Source organism: Oncorhynchus mykiss, chromosome 30, assembly GCF_013265735.2.
Source record: "Oncorhynchus mykiss isolate Arlee chromosome 30, USDA_OmykA_1.1, whole genome shotgun sequence".
In the NCBI taxonomy this organism is placed as follows: domain Eukaryota; kingdom Metazoa; phylum Chordata; class Actinopteri; order Salmoniformes; family Salmonidae; genus Oncorhynchus; species Oncorhynchus mykiss.
In genome coordinates this window covers 40,710,719-40,722,954 of record NC_050570.1, presented here as the reverse complement: position 1 = coordinate 40,722,954, position 12,236 = coordinate 40,710,719, and the positions used below count along the sequence as shown (strand labels likewise).

General features: G+C 46.7%; 1 protein-coding gene across 8 annotated transcripts in view; it reads left to right on the top strand.

Moving 5' to 3' along the window:
• LOC110521825 (microtubule-associated serine/threonine-protein kinase 2) overlaps positions 1 to 12,236 on the top strand; it is a 167,918-nt gene that overhangs the window by 50,645 nt on the left and 105,037 nt on the right. Inside the window, exon 1 of one of the 8 annotated variants that reach the window (XM_036969238.1) lies at positions 11,744 to 12,074. The exons of 6 other annotated variants lie outside the window; for them this stretch is intronic. In XM_036969238.1, coding sequence (XP_036825133.1) covers positions 12,001 to 12,074 — 74 coding nt within the window. In that variant the 5' untranslated portion in view covers positions 11,744 to 12,000. Of the gene's footprint in view, positions 1 to 11,743; positions 12,075 to 12,236 lie in introns of those variants that run through there. One more of the 8 variants, XM_036969241.1, reaches the window with a different exon arrangement.

Here is a 12,236-nt window from a genome sequence, read left to right as displayed (position 1 = left end):
AATTCGTGACTTGCGACATACGCCAAGTTTCCTGAATCGGGTCACATATGTGAATGCAATCTCAGAATTGCAATTGCGTAATCAACATCAGAATTTAAACTTGCGTTCATTTCACTAAGGCTATATACATTGTTATTTTTCTGGGTCTGTCATGTATTGTCATGTTGTGTCTTGTTTCTGTCCTTTCCCTTCACCCTGTCTCCCTCTGCTGGTCGTTATTAGGTTACCTTTTCTCCCCCTCTTTCCCCCAGCTGTTCCTTGTCTCCTCCTAACTACCTCGTCACCCCTTTTCCCACCTGTTCCCTTTTTTCCCTCTGATTAGTCCTCTATATCTCTCTCTGTTTTTGCTCCTGTCTTTGTCGGATTCTTGTTTGTGTTATTCATGCCTGAACCAGACTATCGTCATGTTTGCTGCAACCTTGTCCTGTCCTGTCGGAATCTGCCGGTCCATCTGAGCCTACCTATGTTTTGTCATTAAAGAAGCTCTGTTTACGTTAATTCGCTTTTGGGTCCTCATTCACGCACCGTAACAGAAGAATCCGACCAAGAATGAAGCCCTGTTTACGTTAGTTCGCTTTTGGGTCCTCATTCACGCACCTCTAACAGAAGAATCCGACCAAGAATGGACCCAGCGACTTCGGATCCTCTCCACTCAGCCGTCGAGATCCAGGGAGCGATGCTAGGCAGACACGAGCAGGAATTGTCTGCTGCTCGACATGCCGTTGAGACCCTGGCCACCCAAGTCTCCAACCTCACAGAACAGGTTCACCATCTCCGCCTCGATCCACCGGCCACTTCCAGGGCTTTCGAATCTCCGGAGCCCAGAATCAATAACCCGCCGTGTTACTCTGGGGAGCCCACTGAATGCCGCTCGTTCCTCACCCAGTGTGATATTGTGTTTTCTCTCCAGCCCAACACTTACTCCAGGAGCACTGCTCGTGTCGCCTACGTCATATCTCTCCTTACTGGACGGGCTCGTGAGTGGGGCACGGCAATCTGGGAGGCAAGGGCTGAGTGTACTAACCAGTATCAGGACTTTAAGGAGGAGATGATACGGGTTTTTGATCGATCTGTTTTTGGGGAGGAGGGTTCCAGGGCCCTGTCTTCCCTATGTCAAGGTAATCGATCCATAACAGACTACTCTATTGAGTTTCGCACTCTTGCTGCCTCCAGTGGCTGGAACGAGCCGGCTTTGCTCGCTCGTTTTCTGGAGGGTCTCCGCGCAGAGGTAAAGGATGAGATTCTCTCCCGGGAGGTTCCTTCCAGCGTGGATTCCTTGATTGAACTCGCTATTCGCATTGAGCGACGGGTTGATCTTCGTCACCGAGCTCGTGGAAAGGAGCTCGCGTTCTCCGTTGCCCCCCTCTCCGCATCACTACCATCTTCCTCTGCCGGCTCGGGTGCTGAGCCTATGCAGCTGGGAGGTATCCGCATCTCGACTAAGGAGAGGGAACGGAGAATCACCAACCGCCTCTGTCTCTATTGCGGTTCTGCTGGTCATTTTGTCACTTCATGTCCAGTAAAAGCCAGAGCTCATCAGTAAGCGGAGGGCTACTGGTGAGCGCTACTACTCCTGTCTCTCCTTCAAGATCCTGCACTACCTTGTCGGTCCATCTACGCTGGACCGGTTCGTCAGCTTCCTGCAGTGCCTTAATAGACTCTGGGGCGGAGGGCTGTTTTATGGACGAGACCTGGGCTCGGGAACATGACATTCCTCTCAGACAGTTAAGGGAGTCCACGGCCTTGTTCGCCCTGGATGGTAGTCCTCTCCCCAGGATTCAGCGTGAGACGCTACCTTTAACCCTCACTGTTTCTGGTAATCATAGCGAAACCATTTCTTTTTTAATTTTTCGTTCACCTTTTACACCTGTTGTTTTGGGCCATCCCTGGCTAGTTTGTCATAATCCTTCCATTAATTGGTCTAGTAATTCTATCCTCTCCTGGAACGTCTCTTGTCATGTGAAATGTTTAATGTCTGCTATCCCTCCTGTTTCCTCTGTCTCTTCTTCACAGGAGGAGCCTGGTGATTTGACAGGGGTGCCGGAGGAATATCACGATCTGCGCACGGTGTTCAGTCGGTCCAGGGCCACCTCTCTTCCTCCACACCGGTCGTATGATTGTAGTATTGATCTCCTTCCGGGAACCACTCCCCCCCGGGGTAGACTATACTCTCTGTCGGCTCCCGAACGTAAGGCTCTCGAAGATTATTTGTCTGTAGCTCTTGCCGCCGGTACCATAGTCCCCTCCTCCTCTCCCGCCGGAGCGGGGTTTTTTTTTGTTAAGAAGAAGGACGGGTCCCTGCGCCCCTGCATAGATTATCGAGGGCTGAATGACATAACAGTGAAGAATCGTTATCCGCTTCCTCTTATGTCTTCAGCCTTCGAGATCCTGCAGGGAGCCAGGTTTTTCACTAAGTTGGACCTTCGTAACGCTTACCATCTCGTGCGCATCAGGGAGGGGGACGAGTGGAAGACGGCGTTTAACACTCCGTTAGGGCACTTTGAATACCGGGTTCTTCCTTTCGGCCTCGCTAACGCTCCAGCTGTCTTTCAGGCATTAGTCAATGATGTCCTGAGAGACATGCTGAACATCTTTGTTTTCGTTTACCTTGACGATATCCTGATTTTTTCACCGTCACTCCAGATTCATGTTCAGCACGTTCGACGTGTCCTCCAGCGCCTTTTAGAGAATTGTCTTTTTGTGAAGGCTGAGAAGTGCTCTTTTCATGCCTCCTCCGTCACTTTTCTCGGTTCTGTTATTTCCGCTGAAGGCATTAAGATGGATCCCGCTAAGGTCCAAGCTGTCATTGATTGGCCCGTCCCTAAGTCACGCGTCGAGCTGCAGCGCTTTCTCGGCTTCGCGAACTTCTATCGTCGTTTCATCCGTAATTTCGGTCAGGTGGCAGCTCCTCTCACAGCCCTTACTTCTGTCAAGACGTGCTTTAAGTGGTCCGTTTCCGCCCAGGGAGCTTTTGATCTCCTCAAGAATCGTTTTACATCCGCACCTATCCTTGTTACACCTGACGTCACTAGACAGTTCGTTGTCGAGGTTGACGCGTCAGAGGTGGGCGTGGGAGCCATTCTTTCTCAGCGCTCCCTCTCTGACGACAAGGTCCACCCTTGCGCGTATTTTTCTCATCGCCTGTCGCCGTCGGAACGTAACTATGATGTGGGAAACCGCGAACTGCTCGCCATCCGCTTAGCCCTAGGCGAATGGCGACAGTGGTTGGAGGGGGCGACCGTTCCTTTTGTCGTTTGGACTGACCATAGGAACCTTGAGTACATCCGTTCTGCCAAACGACTTAATGCGCGTCAGGCGCGCTGGGCGCTGTTTTTCGCTCGTTTCGAGTTCGTGATTTCTTATCGTCCGGGCTCTAAGAACACCAAGCCTGATGCTTTATCTCTCTCTTTGTCTCTTCAGTTCTTCAGTAGCCTCCACTGACCCCGAGGGGATTCTCCCTGAGGGGCGTGTTGTCGGGTTGACTGTCTGGGGAATTGAGAGGCAGGTAAAGCAAGCACTCACTCAAACTCCGTCGCCGCGCGCTTGTCCTAGGAACCTTCTTTTCGTTCCCGTTCCTACTCGTCTGGCCGTTCTTCAGTGGGCTCACTCTGCCAAGTTAGCCGGCCATCCTGGCGTTCGGGGTACGCTTGCTTCCATTCGCCAGCGTTTTTGGTGGCCCACTCGGGAGCATGACACGCGTCGCTTCGTGGCTGCTTGTTCGGTCTGCGCGCAGACTAAGTCCGGCAACTCCCCTCCTGCCGGCCGTCTCAGGCCGCTTCCCATTCCCTCTCGACCGTGGTCTCACATCGCCTTAGATTTTGTCACCGGAATGCCTTCGTCAGCGGGGAAGACTGTTATTCTTACGGTTGTCGACAGGTTCTCTAAGGCGGCTCACTTTATTCCCCTTGCTAAGCTTCCTTCTGCTAAAGAGACGGCACAAATCATCATCGAGAATGTTTTCAGAATTCATGGCCTTCCGTCAGACGTCGTTTCGGACAGAGGTCCGCAATTCACGTCTCAATTTTGGAGGGAGTTTTGCCGTTTGATTGGGGCTTCCGTCAGTCTCTCTTCCGGCTTTCACCCCCAGTCTAACGGTCAAGCAGAACGGGCCAATCAGACTATTGGTCGCATCTTACGCAGTCTTTCTTTTCGCAACCCTGCGTCTTGGTCAGAACAGCTCCCCTGGGCAGAATACGCCCACAACTCGCTTCCTTCGTCTGCGACCGGGCTATCTCCTTTTCAGAGTAGCCTCGGGTACCAGCCTCCGCTGTTCTCATCTCAGTTCGCCGAGTCCAGCGTCCCCTCCGCTCAGGCTTTTGTCCAACGTTGCGAGCGCACCTGGAAGAGGGTCAGGTCTGCACTTTGCCGTTATAGGGCGCAGACTGTGAGGGCTGCTAATAAGCGTAGAACTAAGAGTCCTAGATATTGTCGCGGTCAGAGAGTTTGGCTCTCCACTCAGAACCTTCCCCTTAAGACCGCTTCTCGCAAGTTGACCCCGCGGTTCATTGGTCCGTTCCGTATTTCTCAGATCATTAATCCTGTCGCAGTTCGACTTCTTCTTCCGCGATATCTTCGTCGCGTCCACCCGGTCTTCCATGTCTCCTGTATCAAGCCCGTTCTTCGCGCCCCCGCTCGTCTCCCCCCCCCCCCCCCCCATCCTTGTCGAGGGCGCACCCATCTACAGGGTCCGTAGGATTTTGGACATGCGTCCTCGGGGCCGTGGTCATCAGTACCTAGTAGATTGGGAGGGGTACGGTCCTGAGGAGAGGAGTTGGGTTCCCTCTCGGGACGTGCTGGACCGTGCGCTGATCGAGGATTTCCTCCGTTGCCGCCAGGTTTCCTCCTCGAGTGCGCCAGGAGGCGCTCGGTGAGTGGGGGGGTACTGTCATGTATTGTCATGTTGTGTCTTGTTTCTGTCCTTTCCCTTCACCCTGTCTCCCTCTGCTGGTCGTTATTAGGTTACCTTTTCCCCCCCTCTTTCCCCCAGCTGTTCCTTGTCTCCTCCTAACTACCTCGTCACCCCTTTTCCCACCTGTTCCCTTTTTTCCCTCTGATTAGTCCTCTATATCTCTCTCTGTTTTTGCTCCTGTCTTTGTCGGATTCTTGTTTGTGTTATTCATGCCTGAACCAGACTATCGTCATGTTTGCTGCAACCTTGTCCTGTCCTGTCGGAATCTGCCGGTCCATCTGAGCCTACCTATGTTTTGTCATTAAAGAAGCTCTGTTTACGTTAATTCGCTTTTGGGTCCTCATTCACGCACCGTAACAGGGTCAATCCGAACCTCAACAGAAGAGGGTTAATTAAGCCTGCATTTCTTGCCATCTACTTGAGTCATTTGGACAACAAAGGAAGGCCTCTTCAAAACGTATACCTCAGAATGGATAGAGCAAGTTAGCAAACCAAGTTAGCAAACCTTCATAATTTCTGGTCTACCAAGCACATGATAATATCCAATAATTTGCCTATACTTGTCAAGACGACAACACGTCACTTCGCTCTGGATTACTTAGGGTTTTCTACTTGTACATGTTATCAATGCGTATTCAAAAGTTATCAATCCATAAAATAGATTGTCAGACCTGGCCTACTCAATAGCTATATTCACGTTGACCCTATCAAAAAACTTTCACCAATTGTATGGCTGCTAATTAAAATAGGTCTTAGTTTTCTGAAAATGGTGTTGAACATTTATTTAACTTTCAATCTACGAACATATTTTTCTCTTTGATTTACCTCAATGTTTAAAACGGTAACAAAATGCCACAAGAACAGCAAATTCTAAACATGTCCCTTCTTGAAACCTTATTAAGTCATATAAATAAAGCAGTCATCTAAATCGGTGGTCACCAACCTTTTCTGAGTGAAGATCACTTCCTGAGTCAAAATGCAAGTAAAGATCTACTGCTAATGACTTAAAGTAAGCCTATGCAACATTAATTATGTAGCAATGAGGTTAATGCAGTAGGCCCAATACATTATAACTGCATATTGGCTATGCTTGAATTACCTTTCCAATGTTATTCTTCTCAGACCATTTTGAAATTATAGATATTTTTTAATGTAAATAAATGATTTGTTGTTTTACTTGTGAGCATGGTCTGCAAGGTCTCCCTCCCTCCGCTGAGAAAAGGGAACACAGTCTTGTGTACTGAAGTCACACGGCATTATTTCTGCCTCATGCACCAATTCATGTTTTTACTCTTGTGACTAGAGAAATTAAATATTTCTCGGTATTAAAAAAGACAAAAGCCGCTAATAATAACAACGCGAGCTTATCGGATCACTTTGCTATACTCATTCATTGCAGCTGCAGTGCTGGTTGTGGCGCGAGTGTAAGTAAGGAGAACGCGCAATGTATGGCTTATAAAAGTGTTGAACAAAGTGTTGACAGTGCTAAATAACAACTGAAACGTGAACCTACTCATAAGAAATTCAGATCGCCCGGTTGATGACCACTGATCTAAATCATGGAGCGAGTAACCTGCAGCTCCTCATTATAAAATGAGACCAAATCGTTTGGTTAATCTAACATGGATACACACCTAAAACAAGGATGGTGTTTTTTATGGCCGTAATTACATCCGTGACAATGCGTTCACCTAATCAAATTGTGAACATGAACAACCCATACCCTTTACAGTTATCATATCACTGTTCACGGGAATGCAAGAAAAATCCGCCCTACTCAATACAAAATGCAACATTACAACTGATGCGTTAGGGTGACTAATCAATCACATAATCTGCTCCAGATCATTGGAATGTGAATCAGAGACATACCCGGCACCTCAGGATATAACCAAGGGATGTGGACGGCAAGTCCCCACCTCCCCACCTCCTCCGCTGTTGGTACATCAGGCTCTTCACTTTCTTTTTCAACACTGCGTTTTCTGACTTTCTGACTTTTATCATTCCAAAGCACTAAACCGAGAGCCATTTATATTTTTCATTTCCACCTTCTCTTTTGTAAATACTTCCTCAAACCAGCCTTTCTTAACCATTCCACATATTTTGTCACCTCACAATACTTCAATGACAAACGGGAGCTCACACACTCAATACATATCTGACACCCACACATACAATACACCTCTAGTATTCACACAATTGAACATACCCCTAAAAATGTATTCTACTTTACACCCACCTAGTGGGACAGATAATCCTGGTTTAGAGTTTCACTCTATGGTCCTTCACTCATAAAGCTTCACACTAATGGAGTTGGTCCCCCCTTTGCTTCTATAACAGTCTCCACACTTCTGGGAAGGCTTTCCACTAGATGTTGGAACATTGCTGCGGGGACTTGCTTCCATTCAGCCACAAGAGTATTAGTGAGGTCGGGCACTGATGTTGGGCAATTAGGCCTTGATCGATGTCAGCGTTCCAATTCATCCCAAAGATGTTCGATAGAGTTGAGGTCAGGGCTCTGTGCAGGCCAGTCAAGTTCTTCCCCAAACTGTTGCCACAAAGTTGGAATCACAGAATCGTCTAGAATGTCATTGTATGCTGTGTGTCGTAACCCGAACCATGAAAAACAGGCCCAGACCATTATACCTACTCCACCAAACTTTACAGTGGGCACTATGCATTTGGGCAGGTAGCGTTCTCCTGGCATCCGCCAATCCCAGATTAGTCTGTTGGACTGCCAGATGGTGAAGCATGATTTATCACTCCAGAGAATGCATTTCCACTGCTCCAGAGTCCAATGGCGGCGAGCTTTACACCATGGTGATCTTAGGCTGGAGTTTGTCTGCTCGGCCATGGAATCCCATTTCACGAAGCTCCCGACAAACAATTATTGTGCTGACATTGCTTCCAGAGGTGCTTCAGCACTCGCCGGTCCTGTTCTGTGTGATTGTGTGGCCTACCACTTTGCGCCTGAGCTGTTGTTGCTCATAGACTTGCCACTTCACAATAACAGCACTTACAGTTGCCCAGGGCAAGGCAGAAATTTGACGAACTGACTTGTTTGAAAGGTGCCATCCTATGACGGTGCCAAGTTGAAAGTTACTGAGCTCTTCAGTAAGGCCATTCTACTGCCAATGTTTTCCTATGGAGATTGCATGGCTGTGTGCTCAATTTTATACACCTCTCAGGAACGGGGGTGGCTGAAATAGTCAAATCCACTAATTTGAAGTAGTGTCCACATACTTTTGTATATACAGTACCAGTCAAAAGTACTAATTCAAGGGTTTTTCTTTATTTTTATGATTTTCTACATTGTAGAATAATAGTGAGGACATCAAAACTATGAAATAACACATATGAAAATATGTAGTAAACAAAAAAGTGTTAAACAAATCACTATATATTTTATATTTGAATTTCTTCAAAGTAGCCACCCTTTGCCTTGATGACAGACAGTTTTGCACACTACCAATAGGTGCCCATCTTGCGAGGTATTGCAAAACCTCCCTGGTCTTTGTGGTTGAATTGGTGTTTGAAATGGACTGCTCGACTGGAGGACCTTACAGATAATTGTATGTGTGGGGTACAAAGATGAGGTAGTCATTCAAGTCAAACACTTTTATCATGCAACTTATTTTGTGACTTGTTAAGCACATTTTACTCCTGAACTTATTTAGGCTTGGTATAACAAAGGGGCTTGAATACTTATTCACTCAAGACATTTCAGCTTTTCATTTTTAATTCATTTGTAAAAATTATTCCACTTTGACATTATGGGGAATTGTGTGTATGGCAGTCAAGCTTATAGCAGTGAGGCTATTACTGTGTAACTCTGGTAGGGCATCAACTAAAAAATAGCGCACGTGGTAGTGTGTACCTGTGCTCGACCAGTCGGCGAAAGCCAACATCACCCACAAAAGAGAACAGTTGATTGTCAAGGGCAATGAATTACAGTGCCTTGCGAAAGTATTCGGCCCCCTTGAACTTTGCGACCTTTTGCCACATTTCAGGCTTCAAACATAAAGATATAAAACTGTATTTTTTTGTGAAGAATCAACAACAAGTGGGACACAATCATGAAGTGGAACGACATTTATTGGATATTTCAAACTTTTTTAACAAATCAAAAACTGAAAAATTGGGCGTGCAAAATTATTCAGCCCCCTTAAGTTAATACTTTGTAACGCCACCTTTTGCTGCGATTACAGCTGTAAGTCGCTTGGGGTATGTCTCTATCAGTTTTGCACATCGAGAGACTGAATTTTTTCCCCATTCCTCCTTGCAAAACAGCTCGAGCTCAGTGAGGTTGGATGGAGAGCATTTGTGAACAGCAGTTTTCAGTTCTTTCCACAGATTCTCGATTGGATTCAGGTTCTGGACTTTGACTTGGCCATTCTAACACCGGGATATGTTAATTTTTGAACCATTCCATTGTAGATTTTGCTTTATGTTTTGGATCATTGTCTTGTTGGAAGACAAATCTCTGTCCCAGTCTCAGGTCTTTTGCAGACTCCATCAGGTTTTCTTCCAGAATGGTCCTGTATTTGGCTCCATCCATCTTCCCATCAATTTTAACCATCTTCCCTGTCCCTGCTGAAGAAAAGCAGGCCCAAACCATGATGCTGCCACCACCATGTTTGACAGTGGGGATGGTGTGTTCAGCTGTGTTGCTTTTACGCCAAACATAACGTTTTGCATTGTTGCCAAAAAGTTCAATTTTGGTTTCATCTGACCAGAGCACCTTCTTCCACATGTTTGGTGTGTCTCCCAGGTGGCTTGTGGCAAACTTTAAACAACACTTTTTATGGATATCTTTAAGAAATGGCTTTCTTCTTGCCACTCTTCCATAAAGGCCAGATTTGTGCAATATACGACTGATTGTTGTCCTATGGACAGAGTCTCCCACCTCAGCTGTAGATCTCTGCAGTTCATCCAGAGTGATCATGGGCCTCTTGGCTGCATCTCTGATCAGTCTTCTCCTTGTATGAGCTGAAAGTTTAGAGGGACGGCCAGGTCTTGGTAGATTTGCAGTGGTCTGATACTCCTTCCATTTCAATATTATCTCTTGCACAGTGCTCCTTGGGATGTTTAAAGCTTGGGAAATCTTTTTGTATCCAAATCCGGCTTTAAACTTCTTCACAACAGTATCTCGGACCTGCCTGGTGTGTTCCTTGTTCTTCATGATGCTCTCTGCGCTTTTAACGGACCTCTGAGACTATCACAGTGCAGGTGCATTTATACGAAGACTTGATTACACACAGGTGGATTGTATTTATCATCATTAGTCATTTAGGTCAACATTGGATCATTCAGAGATCCTCACTGAACTTCTGGAGAGAGTTTGCTGCACTGAAAGTAAAGGGGCTGAATAATTTTGCACGCCCAATTTTTCAGTTTTTGATTTGTTAAAAAAGTTTGAAATATCCAATAAATGTCATTCCACTTCATGATTGTGTCCCACTTGTTGTTGATTCTTCACAAAAAAATACAGTTTTATATCTTTATGTTTGAAGCCTGAAATGTGGCAAAAGGTCGCAAAGTTCAAGGGGGCCGAATACTTTCGCAAGGCACTGTACATTATCTTGGCTTTAATGGATTTTACCTTTGAATTGTCTCGTATGAAATGTTATTACTCTTTCAAATGACTGCTCGACTTGTTGACTGCTCTATCCACACAGCAGACAATGTGGGCCAGGTTAGGAATGCTGTGTTGCACGTGTAGCGCAACATTTTACGAGGCATCATTACGTCCTGTACCTACGTTATATAGGTATGCATGGTAGCTTAGGTTTAAAAAATATATGGTGATGAGAGGAAGCCCAGTGGCCGGCGATGGGAGAAGATGGAGCCAGATGGATTTTGGCCGACATTCTACTAATTTTCTCATTGATGAAACATTTGATCTCAGTGCAGTTTTCCGTTCCCAGAACTAGTTCCCAGAACTAGTTACGTCGACTTTACCCTTTGCCAAAGTTTCTACAAATTGTGTTGTTTAGGAGTGCAAGTGCGAATTGAGTTATTGCACACGCGCACTTCACAGAGTAGGCGTTCCTTAATGTAAATATGCAAATACATGCTAGAACGTTCCAATAGGATCTCAGCTCCTTGCTTGTTTTGCCCACTATGATTAATTTGCTCCCATTGGAAACAACAGGCTGTGGTCTATCTTGGGTTAGTTCTAAACATCTTTGGTGACCCTGCAGCCTGTGTCTGTCACGCTCTGCTAGCTTCTGTTCTTTCTCTGAGGTGCTACTGCTAACGTATTCCTCTGTTAGTTTGCCTGGTGGAAACAGGAGCCATAAGCATTAGGCACACAGCACTACCCCAGCACTGTCACGCAACTGACACTAGCACGCTCACCTGCCCCCCAACACAAACTTCCCTGCTATCTTTTTTTCCCCCTTCTATCTTGTCTTGTTTTCTGATCTGTTGCTGGCTGGTACCTTTCATTACACACACTACTAAAGCGCAGGCAGCTGCGTAATACATAGAGAGAAGTATTTGTTTCTACTGAGAAGGTAAATCTTAAATCCACTATGTTCTGTTCTGTCTGATAATGAGTTTGTTTCTCCCTGGGCTCCCTGATACTTTGCATGCACGCACACAACACACACACCCCAGATGGGCGGTAGATGGTGCAGAGAAAGCACTGGCAGTAGAGTTAATAGGTGTTTACGCAGGCTGCACCTTTAAATGTGATCCACGGAGAGAGGCTGGCCACTGAGCTAAAGGGAGTGAGGGAGGATGAGAGAGAGAGGCTGGCCACTGAGCGGGAGGGAGGGAGGTAGGGAGAAGCAAGACAGAGGGGAGGGGGAGAGAGACTGTCAGGCAGATAAATTGAGAAAGAGATTGAGAGGGAGAGAGCACACTGAGGTTGCTCAGATCAGCGCTAGCTAGCGGTGCAGGTTGAGACCAGCAGCAGTTTTAGCTTTAGTTAGGAAGCAGAAGCCGCATCCTATCCATCTGTCCAAGCTGCCTGTCTGCCTGCCTGCTGCCAGTAGCTGGCGTACGTATGTCTGTGTGTTCAGAGGCTGGCGGGCAGTGTCGTCTCTGTGTGTGTGTGACAGCTATGTGTGTGGAGCTGCAGGACCATGTCTGACTCTTTTTGGACTGTGCTCTCCAATTTTTCCCTGCCGGAGAGAAGCATGCTGCGCCGATCCAAGAGGTATCTCTCCATTCCCTCTTCTCTGATCCCTTGCTTTCTCAGTTTTAATTTGTCTGTCTCTGTAATGTGTCTCCTTACCCCTTTTCCCTCTTCCTCTTTTTTAAATGCGTCTCCTCTCCCTCTTTCTCTCTGGTGTGTTTTCAGCTGGACTTGGTTTTAAGA